The following is a 20,424-nucleotide window of genomic DNA, read 5'->3' as shown; positions in this document are numbered from 1 at the left end:
TTCTCTACGCTTGCGAAACGTGGACCCCCCTAGTGGAGCATCTTCGCCGTTTGGAAACATTTAGGCTGGCCTGCCTACGATCCATCCTGGGTTTAACCAGGCTGGATTGTGTGAGGAGCTCACAAGTCCTTGAAAGATCTGGGCAAAGTCCCATCAGTGAGCTCCTCCGGCAGGCAAGGCTGCGTTGGCTGGGTCATGTAGCCCGCATGCCCAGCCACCGCATGCCTAAACAGCTTTTGTTCGGCCGGATCGAGGGGGCTAAACGGCCGCCGCACGGGCTAGAGAAGAGATGGAGTGATGTGGTACAGGAGGACGTGGAGCTGAGTGGACTTGCCGATGACTGGTACCAGCGGTGTCAAGATCGGCCTCAGTGGAGGAGGCTCGTGAAGGACGCTACTGGGCAGTTGGAGGCAGTCGCCCTCCAACAACAACGGAGGGCGGAGGAGCGACGCTCACAACAACGAGCGGAGCGCCGGGTGGCTAAAGCACAGCAAGTTGGTACAGTAGGGGGCACAGGTGGTGCATCAGCCAGTCATCTCGGTCATCTCGGTCAGTCGACCCGTGGCACCTGGGTCTGCCCCGTGACCTCCTGCCAGCGGGCGTTCAACACTTCACGTGGCCTCAAGGTGCACATGGCCTGGCACAAGCGTCGTGGTGACGTCACCGCCACTTAGTGGCGAATGGCGGTTGTTGTTGTTGTATGAGTGTGCTATGTGAGTGAGTGCGAGTGAGTGTGCCGTTGCTGCGGCGTGCCGCGTTGTGACGCAGTGTGCCGTGTGTGCTGCCTCATGCCACAGGATGCTGCAGTTTTTTGTCCGCGTGGGCAGCACCGACCTGGGCGCCGCCTGCTCCAAACCTCGCACGCGCAACCAGGGTGACTCCACGGAGCCTCAACCACTCCGCTCGCTCACTCGCTCACCTCGCTCGCTCGCTCACTCACTCTACAACTCTACTCATTCACGTGCCGCTGATTCACTCATCCTCGCTGTATCAGTAGCCACTCGCTCACTCTCCCACGTATTCGCTCCACACACCACTCGCTCACTCTCCCACGTGCTCGCTCCACACAACACTCACTCACTCTCCCACGTATTCGCTCCACACACCACTCGCTCACTCTCCCACGTGCTCGCTCCACACAACACTCACTCACTCTCCCACGTGCTCGCTCCACACAACACTCACTCACTCTCCCACGTGCTCGCTCTACACACCATTCGCTCACTCTTCCACGTGCTCGCTCTACACACCACTCGCTCACTCTCCCACGTGCTCGCTCCACACACCACTCGCTCACTCTCCCACGTGCTCGCTCCACACACCACTCGCTCACTCTCCCACGTGCTCGCTCTACACACCACTCGCTCACTCCCCCACGTGCTCGCTCCACACACCACTCGCTCACTCTCCCACGTGCTCGCTCTACACACCACTCGCTCACTCTCCCAAGTGCTCGTTCTACACACCACTCGCTCACTCTCCCACGTGCTCGCTCTACACACCACTCGCTCACTCCCCCACGTGCTCGCTCTACACACCACTCGCTGGCTTTCTCGCTGTGCTGCAGGTGTCCTCGTGCAGTTCTCCGCGGACAACGGGGTCAGCTGGTCGCTGCTGCGCGAGCTCGACTTCTCTTCCTTCCTGCTGCCCGAGCTCGTGGGCCTCGTGCTGCCGCCCCCGGCCAAGACGCCGCACACCGCCTTCCGCTGGTGGCAGCCGCAGCACGGTACAAAGACAAAGATCCCACCCCGTAGCCTCGGCAGACTTTTGAAGCAAGTGCAGTTAGCGAGTAGCGCCTAATAAAGGTGCGCGAGGGGGCTGGCTCCATGCCGACTCCATGCCGAGCCCCATTTGTCTCCCCACGGCAATGTTTATGTATCGCAGCGGGTACTCGTTTGAGGCTGAGTTGACCTCGGGGAGGAGACCGAGGTCCAATGCATCTGTCCCACGCTCCCCACGCGTCTGCCCGGTGCGTGCCAGGCCGCGCCGGGGCCCAGTGGGCGCTGGACGACGTCCTGGTCGGAGTCAACGACAGCTCCTTGCCCGGCTTCCAGGATGGCTTCGAGGAGCCGGGGGCCGGCGGTGGTGGGGGGCCCTGGTTCCAGATCCAGGGGGGCCGCGTGCTTCGCGGCGCCGGCTCCGGCAACGGCGATCACGGCCTCCGGTTCGGCGGCCACTCCGGTGAGGCCTCTACGGCCCGGCCACGGGCCGGTGGGGCTGAGGTGCCGGGCAACGATGAAGGGCGGGAAAATTGGACAAAGGGGGGGGGGGGGGGCTTCGTTTAAATCCTTACAGCAGGGCCCAAGCCGACGACGTCACGCCACCGCTTGTGAGCCGTTGTGACACGGCGCTTCGTGAAGTAGTAGTGCTGCTTTGTGTTGTTGAGTGTCGAGTTGTGTATTGGTATGTCAACGTGTACCCCCCCCCCCTTCCTCGTGTAACCCCCCCCACCCCTCCGAACACCGCCTTTCGGCTCCTCCGTCCGCTGCGAGTAGACCGGCCGCGTCTTGCCGAGACGTGGGACTACCAGGTCACCGCCTCCACCTTCCTGCAGTTCGAGATCAGCGTGGGGGGGGAACTGGGAGGGCACGGGGGGCCCGGCGACGCGCCGCTCCCTGCGGGGGGCGGCGCGGAGGAGGCGTGTGGCGGCGGCGGCGGTGGCGCCGCGGTTGAGCTGCAATTCTCGCTGTCGGTGGGGCGCGGCTGGCGCCTGCTGCAGGAGGAGTGCGCGCCGCCGGCGCTGGGCTGCGAGCGCTACGCGCGCGCCTCGGTCTACACGGCGCAGACGCACGCCGCCTGGACGCGCGTCACCGTCTACCTGCCGCCTGCCGCCACGTACGGCGCGCCGCGCGCCGACGCCGACCCCGCCCGCCGGTGGTGGCGCCGGCGACACCACCGGCACCGACAGTGCTGCAGTCACTGCCACCACCGCTACCACCCGCACTTCCAGCGCTCCCAGCACCTTAATTACCACCAGAAACACACAAACTCAGTATTACCGACCCCAGGAGGTCAGTGTTCCACAAGGAGAGTATTTTAGTGAACGAGTTCTGGGCCTCCCCTAGGTGGACTAAAATGAGTACCTGGTGCAGTGTGTAAACATCGCCACTGGCGAGACAAAGACGGCCGGGCGTGGTGTTGGCCACCCACCCCCTCATTTGCCGTACCGGCCTTCACAGGTGCTCGCTAACAGCACTTGCCCCAACAGTCTGCTAAGGCTATACGGGGGATCTTTGTCTTTGTGTGCTCAGCTCTCCCCGCACGCGGTTTCGCTGGATCCAGCGTTGGGGCCCCTGTGGGCCCCGGGGCTCTCCGTGGGCGCTGGACAACGTCTACCTGGGCTCCGGGTGCCCCTGGCTCTGCTCCGGCCACGGCTCCTGCCTCTCGGGGCACTGCCGGTGAGCGACGGCACTTGCCGACGTGCACACTCGCCGGCGTGCACACTTGCCAGCGTCGGCACTTGCCGGCGTGCACACTCGCCGGCATCTCCACTCACCGGGGTGTGTACGTGCCGCGCGTGACGCGCACGTGCCGCAGGTGCGACGAGGGGTTTGGCGGCGCGTACTGCGTGCCGACCGTGCCTCTGCCGTCGCTGCTCATGGACGACTTCGACTCGGAGCCGAGCGCCGTCGAGTGGTCCCAGCGCCTCGGCGCCGACTGGGGCGGCCCTCCCAGTGGCGCCGTCACCTCCGGACCGGCGCTCATCTTCCGGCAGGCGAGGGCGCACACTTGTACACACACACGAACTGGTACACACACGCGCACCTGTATGCACACACACATGTACACACGAAGAGACAAAGATCCCCCGTATAGCCTTAACAGACTGTAGGGGCAAGTGCTGTTAGCGAGCTCCTGTGAAGGCCGGAATGGCACGTGAGGAGTGGGTGGCCAGCATCACGCCCGGCCATTTTTGTCTCCCAAGTGGCGATGTTTACACACTGCACCAGGTGTTAATTTAAGGCTGAGTCGACCTAGGGGAGGCCCATGACCTGTTCAGATAATCGTCACTGGTGTTAGCCATTAGCAGGAATCGGACCCACTACATCACCGCTCCCTCCAAGCACATACACACTCGTACACACACACAATTGTACACAGCACTTGACGCTAGTGTCAGGCTTGGTGCACTTTGAGATCACCACGTGAGGTGTGTAAGGTTCGCCGCTGGCAGGAAGTCACGGGACTTACCCAGGTGCTTTGGGTTGAATGACTGAAATGAGCAGCACACACACACTCGTGTGGCAACGCGCGGGGTGCGTGGGACAGACACGCTGGAGGACTCGTGGGGTGCCACGCACTCCCACAGCCTCGCACTGTTCGCTCGCAGCTCTGCTCCCATACCCACAGGTTCAAGTTCATTTAGTTTGGCCAGCTGAGATCACCAAGAGCGACCTGGGGGCTCGCACGCCCACACAGCGACGTGCTCGCACGCTCACCACTGGGCGAGCGCGATCTGGCGAACGAGTGGCTGAGCTTGCGCTCTCCTGCAGGACGGGCCCCGCCTGCTCGTGTCACGTGACTTGGACTGCACCAGCGCGCACTTCCTGCAGCTCTACCTGCGCTTCATCTCCTCGGGTGCGTCTCCTCCCCCTCCTCGCTCGCTCCCCCGCCGCACTCCCCATTTCATTTCACTCGGCTTCACCGCACTGCAGCAGACTTTGACTCCGATCCTCCCGATTCCTCCCCGCTCCACCCTGCTCGCTCCTCCACCACGCCGCAGACTGGAGCGACCGCTCCCACGCCGTGCTGCTGCAGTTCTCCATCAATGGCGGCATCTCCTGGCGGCTGCTGGACGAGCTGGGCCCCCCTTCCACCGGGCCCCCTTCCGGACCCGCCGACCCCGCGGCCCCCCCCGCGGACCGGCTGTTTGTGAGCGCGCCGCTCCCCCACACGGCGCAGACCAACGCCACGCGGTTCCGCCTGTGGCAGCCGCGGCACGGAGGTGAGGAGCCCCCACGCCCCTCGCCCAACAGCAACCCACAAGGTCGTGATCCCGACTCCTGCCCTCCCCCCCCCCACCCTTGAGGTGCCGCCTCCCCCACATCCCCCCCCCCCAGCAGCAGCACCACCACTACCTCCAGCACCACGACCGCCACCACCACCACCTACCGCGCTACGCCTCTCCCCCCAGGTGACACGCCCTCTGTCCACCTACGCCGCCCCTCACTTCCCCGTACCCCCCATCCCCACCGTGGCCCCGCGTGGCAGGGCGTGAGGCGCACGTGTGGGCGCTGGACGACGTGCTGCTGGACGGGGACGACGGCGGCCCGGGCCACGCCCTGCTGCTCGACTCGTTCGGCCCCCAGGGCCCCGGGGGGCTCTTCCACCCGGGGGGCCGCGCGGGGGCCTACTGCGCCGGCCACGGGGGGGGAGCTGGCGGGGGCGGCGCCGGCGGCGAGGACGATGCTGTGTATGTTGGGCACGTGACTTTGTGTGTGTGAGACGTTGTGTGATGCTGTGTGTGTGTGAGACGTTGTGTGACGCTGTGTGATGCTGTGTGTGTGACGCTGTGTGTGTGACCCTGTTGTGGGGAGCGGTGGTGGAGCGGTTAGCGCGCTGCGCTATGAACCTGGCGACCCGGGTTCGATTCCCGCTCACGGCTAACACCAGTGACGATTATCTGAACCGGTCCTGGGCCTCCCCTAGGTCGACTCAGCCTTAAATGAGTACCTGGTGCGGTGTGTAAACATCGCCACTAGGGAGACAAAGGCGGTCGGGCGTGGTGCTGGCCACCCACCCCCTCGTGTACCGTTCCGGCCTTCATAGGTGCTCGCTAACAGCACTTGCCCCTACAGTCTGTTCAGGCTATACGGGGGATCTTTGTCTTTGTCTTTGTGACCCTGTGTGACGCTGTATGTGAGACATTGTGTGACGCTGTGTGTGTGATGCTGTGTGTGAGACGCTGTGTGTGTGTGACACTGTGTGTGTGACGCTGTGTGTCTGATGCTGTGTGTGTGACGCTGTGTGACGCTGTATGTGAGACGGTGTGTGACGCTGTGTGTGTGATGCTGTGTGTGTGACGCTGTGTGTGTGATGCTGTGTGTGTGATGCTGTGTGTGTGATGCTGTGTGTGTGAAGCTGTGTGTGTGATGCTGTGTGTGTGACGCTGTGTGTCTGATGCTGTGTGTGTGACGCTGTATGTGTGATGCTGTGTGTGAGAGAACTGGAGTGCAGCGGTTAACGCGCTGCGCTACTAACCCGGCAACCTGAGTTCTGTTCACGCTCACGGCGCACCAACACCAGTGACGATTAACTGAACCGGTTATGGGCCTCCCCTAGGTCCACTCAGCCTCAAATGAGTACTTGGTGTGTAAACATCGCCACGAGGGAGACAAAGGCGGCCGGGCGTGGTGTTGACCAACCAGCTCCTCGTGTGCCGCGCAGGGTTGGTGCCACCGCCCTGGTGTTCGCGGCAGGCGGTGACGGTGAGCGCTCGGCGAGCACGCGGGATCTCGTGGTGGCGGAGAACACCGTGCTGCAGTTCCAGGTGACGCTCGCGTCTGGCGCCGGCGTCGGCCGCCCCGACGGCAACCAACGATTTTTTTTTTTACGTTTAATTTCGATATTTTCTAGCGTGCATATTCGTGTTTCTTTTCCGGTCGCAGATCGCGGTGGGGTGTGGCGAAGACACCGCCGCCGGCGCTCCGGCCACGCCGGTGCGACTGGAGTTTTCGCGCGACCGCGGCGCCACCTGGCACCTGGTGCGGCCGCTGTGCGCCGGCGCCGGCCGCCCGGGGGGCCCCCTGTGCTCCACCGAGCGCCATCCGCCGAGCGTCTTCTACGCCGGCGCCCGGCCCGGGTGGGCGCGGCACGCGCTGCACGTGGGCAAGCTGCAGCTGTGCGGGTACGGAGACGGCGGCACCGCCGTCGCCAACGCCAATACCATTATCGACAGCTTCATGATCACCATCGTGATCACCGTCAGCTGCAGCAGACTCTGCACTTGCAATGCCTTCACCACCACTGTCATCATCACCATCATCATCCCCACCACCACCCTGTAAGAGTCGGCCCTGCTGCTCTCCTTAGCCTCCACCGCCCCCCACAGTTTCAGTTTTGCCCCCTCTTAACCTCCCCCCCCCCCCCCCGCACGCATCCATCCTCCGTCGATGCCCGCAGGCCCGTGCGGTTCCGCTGGTACCAGGGCTATTTCCTGCCGGGGAGCGTGGGCGGGGGCCCGTGGGCGCTGGACGGTGTGTACGTGGGCCCGCAGTGCGAGGATATGTGCAGCGGCCACGGCGGCTGCGTGGGCGGCGCGCGGTGCGAGTGCGACGCCGGCTTCTCGGGTCCCACGTGCGCCCGGCGCCCGCCGCTCCGGAGCTTCCTCTCCCACGACTTCGAAGGTGACGCGGCGGGACGCGGGTCGTGCCAACGCGTCCGCGCGTTCGCGAGACTCGAAATGTTCGGATGCAAATCATTCCCATCGGGTAAATATTTCCTCAAATTGTCTTAAAAATTCTAAAATCCCAAACTGTTTCAACTCCAAACTGGTCCCCAGTCCTCGTCGCTTGCTTCCTGGCGCTCCGCGCGTACACGGCAACGCGCGCACGGCCACCGCGGCAAGCAGCGCTCCGTTCCAACGTTGGCAAACGGCACCGGGGAATGTTCATGCTTTACCCGCACCCTTCGCTGCCGTGCCCCGCAATGTGGATGCCTGCCTCGTGCTGGCTACCCCCGACGGCCGCCCCCGTGCGGTGCGCGCAGAGCCCCCGAGCGAGGCCGAGTTGGCGGCGTGGAGCGGTGGGCGCGTGTCGCGCCGCTGCGGCGTCCTCGCCGACGGCTCCAGCCTCGTGTTCGCCGACGGAGACGGCGGCCTCCGCATGCTGCTCACCCACGACCTCGACCTCTCACGCGCCACGTCAGTTGCACGCACGCACGCACGCACATACGCACGACCGCGAGATGAACCTGATCCTAAAGACTAACTTCAACCCCCGTTCTGACTCTGACCTTGACCCCGAAGCCTAACCCGCACTCTGAACCTAAATCACCTAACCTCGGCCTGAAAGCCTTACCGTCGCCAGATCTGTGAACCACGTGTCTAACCCTGACCCCAACTCGTTCTCCCTGACCCTGGGCGGCACTGCGCAGCTTCGTGCAGTTCTACGTGCGTCTCGGCTGCAGCAAGACGGCGCCCGACCGCCGCTCCGCGCCGCTGCTGCTGCAGTTCTCGACGGATGCCGGGCAGACCTGGCGTCTCCTGCAGGAGCTGAGCTTCGGCGAGTCGGGGACGGCGCCGCGCTACGTGGCGCTGCACGTGCCGCGAAAGGCCGCGACGCCGGCCACGCGCCTGCGTTGGTGGCAGCCGCTCCTCTCGCCGGCGCTCTACACACCCTGGGCGATCGACCAGGTGACGCCGTGCGGCCCAAGATTACGGATTTTGTCCGCGGGTTTCCGTGTTTTCCGGTTCCGCCGTCCGACCGAGTTGGCCGTCGCCGGCTTCGAGGTCGGAAGGTTGCGAGTTCCTGGTTGAGCTTTCCAGTTGGCAGCTGTATCTGTCTGCCCGAGTGGTGGTGACAACCCATTGTGGGCCCCAAAGAGAAATAGCGATGGGAGGAACATCGTGTGCTACTAACATCAACATTTTGAGTTTGTTATCCCGACACCCCTTGATCCACTCGGGCCTCTAATCCCTGGCGGGGGCGGCGGCGCCGCCGTCGCAGGTGGTGGTGGGGGGCGGCGCGCCCGGCTCCTCGGTGCTGGAGGACGACTTCTCGCTGGCGCCGGGCGATGCCTGGCTGCTGCTGCCAGGCGGGCGCCGTGGCCCCGCGTGCGGCTCCGCGGGCGACGCGCTGGTGTTCGGGAACAAGTCGTCGTCGCGCTACGCCGTGACGGGCGACCTGGCCGTGGGCGACGACTCCTTCCTGCAGTTCGACTTCGTGGCCGCGTGCGGCGATGCTGGCACCTGCTACGGTGAGCGTGCGCGTCTCTGTCGGCCGGGCGCTGGCGCTGGCCACACCACCCGCACGTTCGCCGTGACGGCCTTCGTCGGTGCTCCTACACGCGACAAACAGGACTTGCCCCAACAGCCCGTTGAAAGGCTACGCGAGGGATCTCTGTATTTGTCTTGGCTACGTTGGCACAGTGGGGAGCACAGCGGTCGTCTCAGCCAACCCGTAACACCTGGGTCTGTCCCGTGACCTCCTCCTACCAGCGAGTCTTTGCCACTTCTCACGTACTCAAAGTGCACCTAGTCTGGCGCAAGTGCAGTGGCGAATGGCGACGGTGGCTGTTGTCGTCGTTGTGATGTGATGTCCGCAGCGGTCGCCCTGGAGTTTTCGCGCGACCTGGGCGTGACGTGGCGGCCGCTGCTGCCCGACTGCGCCGCAGCGCACGCCCCCTGCTGGCTCCACGCCGTGCCGGGCTCCCTGCTCTCCTCCGACCTCTACCCCCGCTGGACCCGCATCACCATCCCTCTGCCCCCGTCCACCCGGTGCTTCCGCGTGTCCCCCCCGCGTGTCTCCCCCCGCGTGTCTCCCCCCGCGGGGTCTCCCTCGCGTTTCCCCCCCGCGTGTCCCCGTGTCTTCGTGCGCTGTCCCATTGTTATCTACGTCCCTGTTTCCCCGCCGTTATGTCCCTGTTGTCTCCCCGTGTCCCGGTGACCCTATGTCTGTGCGTCCGTGTGCTCTTGTACCCGCTGCATCTGTATCTTCTTGTGACCAGGTCAGCGTGTCCGTGTGTCACCCCCCCTTCCCCCACCGTGGGTCTCTGTTGGCCTCTTGTTTCAGCATCCTCGTGTGTCTCCACGTGTTTAGATGTGTTCCCGAGTTCACGTGAGTTCCTCTGCCCATGTTCCTCTGTCCCGAAGAGTTCAAAATGACCTTGGGGCCTCGTGTCTCCGTACGTGTCTCCGTTTCGATGCCTCCGTGACCCTGTTCGTCTCCCCATGGCCTCGCTTGTCACGCCGCTGTGTACCCCCTCTCTGCCCACGCATCCCCAGCTCCCCCGCCACCAGGTTCCGCTGGTCCCAGCCGTTCCCCTTCGACTGGCAGCAGAGCTGGGCCCTGGACAACGTCCACATCGGGGACTCGTGCCCCGACGCCTGCTCTGGCCACGGCCGCTGCACACGCGGGGCGTGCACGTGAGAAAGGGGGGCACGGGAGAAGGGTGGGGGGGGCGACATGGGTGATAGTGCCAGCGATGTTGAGTAAGTTACCGAATGTACCGTTTGGACCTGGACAACCCAGCGCTTTCAGAAAGCTCGTCCCGAATTTTTCTCTTTGGGTTAAAATCTTCTGGCCTCGCGCTTGACTCGCGATGCCAGCAAAGGGCGGAGCTGCCGGAGCAGTGGGAGGAGCCGAGCGGTGGTGGGCGAGGCCGACGTCGGGAACGGCGAATGGTGCTCGCCGTGCGCGAGGGGCTAGCGACTGAATGGGCGTGGCTGTGTGACAGCGGGTGGGGCTGGCGGGAAAGGGGAGGGGCTTCCAGCTCCGCGCCGCGTGTCCCGGTCGAGCCCCGCAGAAATGCGGCAGCGGTAACGTCGCGTGGACGTGGCCCTGCGACTACGCCCCCTTCCCCAGGTGCGACGTCGGCTGGGCCGGCCTCTACTGCGACGAGGCCACGGAGCCGCTGCCCACGCAGCTCAAGGATGCCTTCCAGGGCCCCCCCGCCCCCCAGCGCTGGCTGCAGGTGGCCGGCGGCGCCGTCGAAGCCGGCTGCGGTTCCCTCGTCTCCGGGACGGCGCTGCACTTCACCGGGGTGAGCTCTCCACGCGCTGAGGCCGACCACCGCCGCCATTGCACTGTCATCATTGTCATCGCCGCTCTCACCATCGTCGCCACCACCACCACTCCCACCGCCACCCGCTAGGCATGTTCAGACTGCACGCGCGTGTGTATATAGCGGTGTGTGCTCGTGTCCGTGTCTCTGCGTCGTCTCCGCACGTCCGTGCGTTGCCCGCGCGTTCACGCGCCGCGTCGCCCAGCCGTGCACGCGGACGCTGGTGAGCGTGGACCTCGACCTGATGCTGGCCGAGTTCGTTCAGTTCACCTTCTCCTGGGGTTGCGCCACGCCGCCCGCGCCCACGCCGGCGGGCGGGCGCGAGCCGGCCGTGCTGCTCCAGTTCTCCACCAACGGCGGCGTCACCTGGCAGCTCCTGCACGAGCTCACGCAGGGCGGGTACGACCCCCCCCGACCCCCACGTTCTGGTTGTGTGCGCGTGTCCACACGTCAGCCCACGAGTATTGAGCGTGTCAGTGTGTGTGTGTGTGTGTACGTGGGGAGCGGTGGTGTAGTGGTTAGCGCGCTGCCCTATGAACCCGGCGACCTGAGTTCGATTCCCACTCACGGCCAACACCGGTGACGATTATCTGAACTGGGCTTCCCCTCGGGTTGACCCGGCCTCAAACGAGCGTCCACGCGTCGCGCGCCCGCTTAACCGTGCCCCCGTGGTCCCGCGGCACCAGCTTCGTGAGCGTGGTGCTCCAGGAGGAGGCTCGGGCGGTCGGCGTGCGCCTGCGGTGGTGGCAGCCGCGGCACGGCGCGCGCGACGGCACCGACTGGGCGCTCGACTCGGTGCTCGTGGGCGGCTGGCGCCAGGAGCGCCCGCTCGGCATGCACGACTCCTTCTCTGTGCCGCTCGCCCGCCTGCTCGACCTGCCGCAGTCCGACGGCGCCCCCGGCGGCGACGGCGACTCGCTGCCGACGGTGGACACGCGGCACCTGGTGGAGCGTGAGGCTCCTCCCCCCAACCCCAACCCCCACCACGCCCCCCACAAACCCCCCTTTCCTTGATTAAAAAATCTGATTATATAGAGGACTGCATAGCTTGGGCAATTGTTGGTAGCCTGGCTGCTGCTGCTGCTGCTGCCTTCCAGCTTTGTCCGTGGTTCCTTGGAGATTGTGAGAGATGCAATCCGCATTAACTACGCAATTGTATAAAACTACGCAATTATTATAATTACACGAGAGCCTGGCAGTGTGTGGCTGGGCCAGCATGGAAGAGTAGGCCAAAATATCCTCGAGCAATTCAATATTATTTTTTAGCCAGTTACCCAGCTACATTTGCAGGGGGGGCGGGGGGGGGAGATCCGTGGGCGCTGTGAGCACAGAACAAGCACAGCAAAGCGATCCGTACGGAGGAACGGGCAGCAGGGTAGAGAACGAAGCCGTTGCGGGGCCTGCACCTCTGCCGCTGACCCGGCTCCTCTTCTCCCGCGCAGTGCACAGCGGCTGGCTGTTCCACGACGACTGCGAGGTGGGGAGGTTCTGCGGGGCCCCGGGGGACGTGCTGCTGTGTGGAGGCGCCACGGCGGGGGGCGCCGGCAACGCCGTCGCGCTCTCCACGCACGACATGGAGCCGAGGCCCGGCTGGGTGCTCCACGCCAAGGTGAGACGACGCGGAGCGCCCCGAGCCCCGAGCCCCTGGCCGCTCGGGCGAGGCGACGTCTTCTTGTCTCCAAGCGCGCACGTGGCCGGGTGGCGGCTACGCTGCCGCTCGTGGCTGCCTGTGGTCCAGCGTTGCCGAGGCAGCAGGGAGGGTTGGTGGATCGCACTCAGGTGTTGTGAAATGCCCTTCCCGCATGCTCGCCAGAAGGCTGTACAGCAAAGTGTGGACTAATCTCCATCTTTTTCCATCTATACGGGGATGGAATCTTGCCCCCGCGCGTAAGGTTTGGGTTTACTCCGGGTGCTCCGGTTTCCACCCAGGTGGTATAATAATAATAATAAACACACTCGTCATTTATCTTGACATAAAACCCAAATATAGCAGCAGGACCCTCCTGAACCAGAGCCCTACGACTCGGTGTTGCTCTCCTGGATAAAATAAATAAATAACGATGAAGTTACCACGGGCCTTCCCACAATGACTTGGTGCCCAGATGGTCGTGGGCTGCCGGGACGGCACTGAGGGCCGGGACGAGCGGGGCGGCCCCGTGCACGTCCAAGCGTCCGTGGACTTCGGCGTCACGTGGCGCTACCTGCAGCCGCAGTGCCTGCCCGCCGACCCACAGTGCACCGGGGCGGTGGCGCAGGCCTCGGCCCTCTTCCCCTCGCGCCGCTGGAGGAGGGTGACCTTTCCCCTCGACGACAGCCTCACGGGGAGGTAGCGGACGTGCGTGTGTGTGCATGTGCGTGCGTGCATGTGTGTGCGTGCTGCATGCGTGCGTGCGTGGGGAGTGGTAGTGCAGCGGTTAGCACGGCCATCACCAAACCGGTCTTGGGCCTCCCATAGGTTGACTCGGACTCGAATGAGTACCTGGTGCGATGTGTGCAAACATTATCACTGTGAAGACAAAAGGCCAGATATAGTACCACCTGACGTGACCTTCACAATTGGCGGTTACAATTGATAAGTTCACAACATCAGTGAATCACGTGATAACCTCTTGACCTGAGTGAGGGCTATCAATAAGAAATTCATTCTCCCTGGCCATGTAAATAAAGAGAGGTGATTGAAGTTTTTCTAGCTGAGCTGGTACCAGTTTGTGCTGTGTGAGTGGAGTGGACCTTGGTGATGAGTGGAAGATCTACGGCCTGTGTTGGGCGAACTGCACGTGAAGAACGCCGACGTGGCCTTCACTCTCTTATGACTCGCGTGGCGCAAAAGCAGTGGCGGCGAAATTATGTCAAATGGTTGCGAAGTTACGGGAAAGTGGCGTCGCGATCACCGACGTGTCGTGTCAGCCCACGTGATGCCAAACGTGACGTCGCGGCAACTCCGGCGGCACAAGAACGCGATCGCACGACTGGGCACTGCGCCGCACGGCCGCACGGCCGCACGGCCACACGGCCTTACGTGGTGGCGTTGACTCACTCGTCACCCTCTTGCTGCCGCCCCGCCAGGCCCGTGCGGTTCAGGGCCCTGCAGGAGGAGCTGGGGGCCCCGTGGGCCCTGGACGACTTCTGGGTGGGGCCCGCGTGCCCGGGCCACTGCGGCGGGCGCGGGGATTGCGTGCAGGGGGCGTGCGTGTGCGACCCCGGGGCCTCCGGCGAGGCCTGCCATGGCACGCGGCTTGGGCCGGTGGGATGCGCGCGCTCACTTGCCTGCACCTGCACCTGCACACACTTGCATCGCGCGTCTGGATTACTCACACGCGAGCGTTGTGCGTGATTGCTCAGTCGTTGCTGAAGGAGCGCTTTGGGGGGGCCGCTGGGACCCCTGATCCGGACTCGTGGGAGCTGGTGGAGGGCGGGGGGCCCTGCCCCTCCTGCGAGGTCGTCTCCGACGGCGCCGCCCTGCACTTCCGCGGCGTGGGGGCTCGGCAGGCCACGACGGCCGAGCTGGACCTGCGTGGGGCCACGTGAGTCGCCACGGGGTCAGGGGGTCACGGGGAGCACCCCGGGGTCTTTCAAAGCACCTCGGACTCCTCGGGAGTTGAACCCAGCCTGAACAGCTGGTAAACGCGAAGTCCCGTGAGAACACGGCGCTCGCTCTACACGGTGACTGCCTGTGCGATGCTGTGTTGTGTGGTGTCCTATACCTTGTAAAGTTACCGAATGTTCTGGCTTGACCGGGAACAGTCCCAGTTTCAAAAAGCCTGTCCCGATGTCCCCAATGTCAGTGTTGTAAAATCCAGGACCTTGTCCCAGGGTTAAAATGGGATTGGGCAGCGAGCCGGGCTCTTGTGGGTGGAGCTACCCGAGTAGTGGGCGAGGCCTATGAGAAGTAGGCGGAGTAAACATCGCATAGAGCAAATCTACTCGCTCTGTGGGCAGCGCTTGCAGGCGACTGGGTGTGGCTATGTAAAAGTAGGAGGGGCTGATTGCGCCTGCCAGAAATGTGGTAGCTTGAGCACTCTGTTATGGTTTAGGCGTTGTTGACCTGCTGTGGGCGTACGGTGTGGGTATGTGCCGTCCCGTGCGGTGCCCAGGTTTGTCCGCTTCTGCGCGCGGATCGACGTTGGCGCAGGTCCCGCCGCCCGGGGCCACTACGATTCGGTGCTGCTGCAGTTCTCAACGGACGGCGGTGAGAGGCGCCGGCGACACCGCCGCTCGCGTTGCGTGAACCTCTTCACGGTGTAAGGGTTAACAATGCAAAGCGTCGCCACGTTGCTCCAGCCAAAACGGTCGCTCAGTTGAGAGACGCTGCGTTGGCTTCGTGTCTCCCTACCCCTCGGCTACAGCACCTGTTGGCTGAAAAACGCGCGGCACTGCGACACCGTACCACCCCCCCTCCCGCCCCCTCCCTCCCCCAGGTGTGCGGTGGCACCTGCTGTTTGAGATGGAGGCCCAGCGCTACGTGACGGCGCGCTGCGACCACGTGGCGCTCTTGCCCGCGGTGCTCTCCAACTCGACGCGCCTGCGCTGGTGGCAGCCGTGCCTGCTGGGCCGCGCGGGGCTGCTGAACTGCACCGCCGCCGTCGCGCGGGCAACGTGGGCGCTGGACGACGTGCTGGTGGGCGGCGAGGAGGTGAACCCCAGCATCCTGGTGGACGACTTCCAGACAGGTGAGAGTCCCCCGGCGGGGCCGCTGGGTGGGTATTCTTGGTTCCGCGACGCGGGGCGCCCGCGCGGCATCGCCGACGAGCGGCTTGGCGCTGCTGACGTTGCAGGCTCGGGCGAGGCCGCGCTGCGCGAGGACCTGTGGACCTTCCACCCCCACGCCGCCCCCGCCGCCGGGTTCTGCTCCCGCCCTGGGGGGGCGCTGGTGTGGCCGGGGGGGCAGCCGCTGCCCACTCCCGCCTCCCTCACCACGCGGCAGCTCATCATCGCGCCGGGCAGCATGGTGCAGTTCCAGGTGATGAACTTCATAAAACTTCCCCGCGACAGTTTAGCCGAAGGGGACCCCCGGTGGCGGCTGTCCCTGTGTAGCACAAGGTGAACGCAGCACTGGCCGGGGAAGTGACGATTATCCTGCCAGTAGGGGGCGATGTTGCTTTGTGGCTTTTCCCAATGTCACTTCCCATGTGCTGCCCCTGCATTCTGCTGCTGCCCCTGCTGCCCCCACGAGTGATGTCCGCGCGGCGCCTGTGCGAGCGAGCAGATTGTGATTGGCTGTGGCGGCGGCGGAGGCGATGACGCCTGCTCCGACGCCTTCTCCGTGCGGTTGGAGTACAGCACGGACGCAGGGTGAGTACGCTCGCCGGCACTCCAACAGCCACCATTCCACGCGATTCAATTCTTGTGCATGATGGCCGCAACATGTTCAGGAGTGAGATGCCAATGTGGAGGGTTTGTTGCTCGCGACGACGAGAGGGCTTCAGCACAGAGAGAGTTTGTGTCGTGTCGCTGTTCCTCCTCCTCGGTTAAAGGAGCGCAGACCACAGTGGCTTCACTGTTTGGGTTGCATGGCCACCGTGTCCCCCCCCCACCCCCCGGCACGCAGCCGGGACCAGTGGGCGCTGGTGCAGGGCGAGTGTCTCCCGTCGGGGGCCTCCCGCGCCGGCTGCTCCCCCTTCCGGCTGCACGAGGCCTCCGTGTACTCGGCGGTGACGGCGCCGCGCTGGACCCGCGTCACCCTCGGCCTGCCTGACGGCGCCGCGTCCACGTGAGCTCGCGGCCGGAGCGCCGACACGGACACGACACGACGCGGGTTGCGTTGTAAATAACTCGAGTGGGATTATATACGCAGCGACAGTCGCCCCCCCCCCCCCCTCTTCTGAGAAAACGCGGCAGGGCCCCCCTGAATAAGAGTCGTGAGACTCGGTGAGGGTTTGTGGGTAATAGGAGCGTAATATAAATATACCAAGAGACCCATAGACTCATAAAGAGACCGTTTATAGAGACCCACAGGCTTGCATAGAGATGCATTGACCTAGAGATCTACAGACTTAGAGACCCATAGACTCATACACGTAGATTTGTATTGCGTCAAGGTGCCGATAATGATAAATTGTAGGGATTATGATGTTGATTGACGATGGCGTTGATGGCACCGATGTCGTCGATCGACGCATCGATAATCAATGATTGTCGGCAGTAACGATTGTAATCATCATTGTCATCACGGCGTGCCACGTCTGCGCAGCGCGACGCAGCTGCGCTGGATCTTGGCGCGGCGCGCGGGAGGCAAGGGAGCCGCGGGAGGCAAGGGAGCCGCGGGGGGCGGCGCCGACCGTGCCGTGCCGCCCCCCGCCTGGGGGCTCGACGACGTCTTCGTAGGGGGAGCCGTGTCCCCGCCTGTGCAGCGGGCGCGGGAGGTGCACGCACGGCGCCGTCTGCGTCTGTGACGACGGCTACACAGGTCCGTGACCACCCCCACCCCGCTCCTCCACCCAACCCGGGCCACTTATAATGGGTTATGGGGATTGACCCCCGATCTAAATCCTTGACCGGCACCTTTAGTGGTCGCTGGGTTTCCACAGTGGAGCCCGAGAGCCCAGCCAGTGACCTATCCACTGCTGAATGAAGGACTCCCCAAGCTGTTGCAATCTCTAACGATCCACCCAGCTGCTCCACACGCGATGATTCCATCGCTTCTTCTCCGTCATGGACGTCCGCCCGGGCTTCGTTCCGTCCTTTGGCGTGCAAGTCCGTCGCTAGTCTCCATCGCTGGTCAGCATCCCTTCTGAAGCCCACTGACGTTTTTTAGTCTAGACAAAGACATTTATTTAAAACCAGGTACCAACTCAAGTGTGCGTGTGCGTATTCCATGTGCAAACGTTTGGTGTGTACCTACTGCGCTAAGAACACTGAGCCAAGTTTGATTCCCGCTTACAGCCAACATCCCTTGACGAATATCTCAACCGGTCCTGGACCTCCCCTGACTCAGCGCAGCCTTAAACTTAGTAACTGGTGCGGTAATCATCAGCCCCCGAGGAGACCAAGGCGGCCTTGTGTGGTTATTGCAACCCACCTGGTCGTGTGCCGTCCCGGTCTTCGCAGGTGCTCACCGCGAACAACACTTGCCCCAACAGTCGGTCAAAGGCTCCAAGGGGGATCTTTGTCTCTGCGGTCTGTACACGAGCGTCCGTCCGTGCGTCGCCCACAGGGGACGACTGCGGCACGGTGGAGTTGCCCCTCGCGACATCGATGCGCGAGGGCTTCGAGTTGGAGGAGTCTTTAGGCCGCGGCTGGGCCCGCACCGGGGGCGGCCGCTTGGCCGGGGGCGGCCTGCCCGAGGGCTGCGGGCCGCTCAACCCGCTGGCACACGGGAAGGCCCTGTACTTCAGCGGCTGTGGCGTCCGCGAGGCCGTGACCCGGCCCCTCGACCTCACGCTGGCCAGGTGTGACAAGACGACCCCGTTCGTGTGTGCGCGCTCGTACGTACGGCCGTGCAGTGGTTAGTGTGCTGTGCTACGAGCCCGACGACCCGAGTTCGATGCCCACTAAAGGCCAACACCAGTGGCTATTTTCTGAACTGGTCCTGGGCCTCCCGAGGCTCACTCAGCTTCAAACGAGTACCTGGTGCGGTCTGTAAACATCGCGGTCGGGCGTGGTGCTGGCCACCCACCCCCTCGTGTGCTGTGCCGGTCTTCATAGGTGCTCGCTAACCGCATTTGCCCCAACAGTCTGTTAAAGCTATATGGGGGATATTTGGCTTTTTCTTTGTGTCTCTGTATCTGCTGCCTGTATGTACGGGTCCGTGTGTACTTGTTTAATGATGAGAATCTTTTTTTTATAGAGTCGCCGTCCTTTGTGCAGGCATATCTCAGATCACTTTACACGCAATGAGCGACTAACACCACATCTCATCAACACATTTTGAAAGGGGACACCCCCAGTTGCAGCTGTCCCTGTGGGCACCCGGCTTGCAATCGGTTATTAGTCCGCCAGCAGGGGCCGACGATCGCCGTGCGTAACTCCAAGTGAGTAACGCGCGTGTGCGTGTTTCCGCGTGTTTGTGCGTGTGCGTGTTTCCGCGTGTGCGTGTTTCTGCACGTGTGTGCGTGTACAGCAAGGTGCTGTTTGTGCTGCGGATCGGGAGCCCGGCGCAGTCCGAGCGCTGCAACGCGGCCGACGGCCCCGGCGACGCGGAGGATCGCGCCGTGCTGCTGCAGTATAGCGCCGACAACGGTGCCAGCTGGCAGCTGCTGGCGTCGCACTCCGCGCGCGACCTCCTGCTGCCGCGACGCCTGGCGTACGACGTACCAGGGTAGGCGCGCAACCGCAGCCCGGCGCCGGCGGCTGCACCCACGAGCCGGGGCACCACCACCAGGCGCTCGTGAGGTTCCTCCGAAAGCAGCAGAGAGATGGGGGTGGCAGTGCCGCGCGTCGGAAGAGGGGGGTTGCTGTTGAACAGAACCCAGGGGGTATCTGGGGGTGAAGTGGTGCCAGGGACAAGTGGGGGTAGGCTCCCCCCCCCCATCCTCACTCGCGTTCCATTATCTCGGCCGTACAGGAAGGCGCGGGCAAGGGGGGTGATGCTGCGGTGGTGGCAGCCACGGCACGGGGGCCCCACGCGGGACCAGTGGACGCTGGACCAGGTGGAGGTCGTGCAGTAAGACGTTCACCCTGCCCACGACCCTCTCCTCTACTGCACTCACGACTCACGTCACTAGCATGCATTCACCCACTAACTTGCCCCTGATCAATATACGAATATTCCCCATATAGCTTTAACAGACTGTTGGGCAAGTGCTATGAGCGTGCAGCACCAACGAAGGCCGGCAAGACACGTGAGAGAGCGTAGGTGGCCAGAACACCAGGCCACTTTTGTCTTAATCTTCACTTGTATAGGCCATGAGCGGGATTCGAACTCCGATCGCCAGGGTTCCTTGTGCAGCGCACTAATCGCTAGTTGCCCGCTAACCGCTACACTTACCCCGGATCGCACACACACGGGCGACACGCATTCATCAAGACCCTCGAAGGCCTACTCGCCAACATGCGCTCCCACACTTTGCACTCCTCCACTCTTACCCAAAACCGCTAAATCGAACGAGACCCTCACTCAATGAACCAGTCACTCGCCGGATCACCCGCGCTGCTCTGAGAGGACGGCACAATTAACGCGGGTTCGTTTTTTTTTGTTCGTCGGTTTTTAACGACCCTCGAGAACGCAATGCCCTTTTGCCGAGTCACAGGTCTGCGCACCCCACAGGGCTCGGAGGCAGGGGTACCTGGCAAGCCTTGGGCGTCAGCAGCAGCTGAGGCGCGTGCGCCGTCGCCGCCGCCGCATCCTGCGCGGCTGACCCCCGGCCCGCCTGCTCCGCCGGTCTCCGCCCGTGCCGATTGGTGGCCGCAGCCTTGGGGGCTTCGTTTGGACATTCGTGACTGCCGTTACGGCCCTGAACTCGCGGCTCGAGGGGAACGTGGAGGGCGGCGGTGCGGGACGTCTAAGACGCCACGGTACCGAGGCCCCCAGAGGGTCGGGGTAAGCAGAAATCTGGGACGGAGCGAGCGGTACGGGATGAGAGGTCAGGTGGTACCGAGGTGCCGGGGGGGGCGCCTTCGACGCACGGGGCCACCGGTCGCACGGCCGGCTCGTGATGCCCGTGTGAGATCATGACTCAAAATAAACAAGCTATTAAAATATAACCGTCTCGAATGTAAACGTGAGAACGCGCTATTAGCCCAGAATGCCGCAGTAACATCTTG

The 20,424-nt window shown here is 63.7% G+C and overlaps 1 protein-coding gene across 1 annotated transcript in view; it reads left to right on the top strand.

Moving 5' to 3' along the window:
- RELN (reelin) overlaps window positions 1–20,378 on the top strand; it is a 52,428-nt gene extending 32,050 nt beyond the window's left edge. The window contains 35 exon segments of the mRNA XM_061563156.1: window positions 798–874; window positions 1,568–1,726; window positions 1,981–2,181; window positions 2,496–2,835; window positions 3,252–3,398; window positions 3,538–3,715; window positions 4,494–4,578; window positions 4,724–4,945; window positions 5,212–5,413; window positions 6,388–6,490; window positions 6,609–6,847; window positions 7,123–7,346; window positions 7,708–7,861; window positions 8,095–8,353; window positions 8,667–8,916; window positions 9,265–9,436; window positions 9,944–10,084; window positions 10,524–10,701; window positions 10,928–11,121; window positions 11,409–11,674; window positions 12,165–12,331; window positions 12,825–13,048; window positions 13,789–13,966; window positions 14,065–14,246; window positions 14,817–14,911; window positions 15,141–15,392; window positions 15,498–15,682; window positions 15,929–16,014; window positions 16,271–16,432; window positions 16,913–17,045; window positions 17,047–17,128; window positions 17,876–18,110; window positions 18,782–18,979; window positions 19,226–19,324; window positions 19,928–20,378. Of these exon segments, the coding sequence (XP_061419140.1) occupies window positions 798–874; window positions 1,568–1,726; window positions 1,981–2,181; window positions 2,496–2,835; window positions 3,252–3,398; window positions 3,538–3,715; window positions 4,494–4,578; window positions 4,724–4,945; window positions 5,212–5,413; window positions 6,388–6,490; window positions 6,609–6,847; window positions 7,123–7,346; window positions 7,708–7,861; window positions 8,095–8,353; window positions 8,667–8,916; window positions 9,265–9,436; window positions 9,944–10,084; window positions 10,524–10,701; window positions 10,928–11,121; window positions 11,409–11,674; window positions 12,165–12,331; window positions 12,825–13,048; window positions 13,789–13,966; window positions 14,065–14,246; window positions 14,817–14,911; window positions 15,141–15,392; window positions 15,498–15,682; window positions 15,929–16,014; window positions 16,271–16,432; window positions 16,913–17,045; window positions 17,047–17,128; window positions 17,876–18,110; window positions 18,782–18,979; window positions 19,226–19,324; window positions 19,928–20,018 (6,160 nt within the window). The 3' untranslated portion in view covers window positions 20,019–20,378.
- The last annotated feature ends 46 nt before the right edge of the window (window positions 20,379–20,424 follow it).

Source organism: Lethenteron reissneri, chromosome 30, assembly GCF_015708825.2.
Source record: "Lethenteron reissneri isolate LAM-NWPU_2019-01 chromosome 30, ASM1570882v1, whole genome shotgun sequence".
NCBI lineage: Eukaryota > Metazoa > Chordata > Hyperoartia > Petromyzontiformes > Petromyzontidae > Lethenteron > Lethenteron reissneri.
This window is presented reverse-complemented; position numbering and strand designations above follow the sequence as displayed.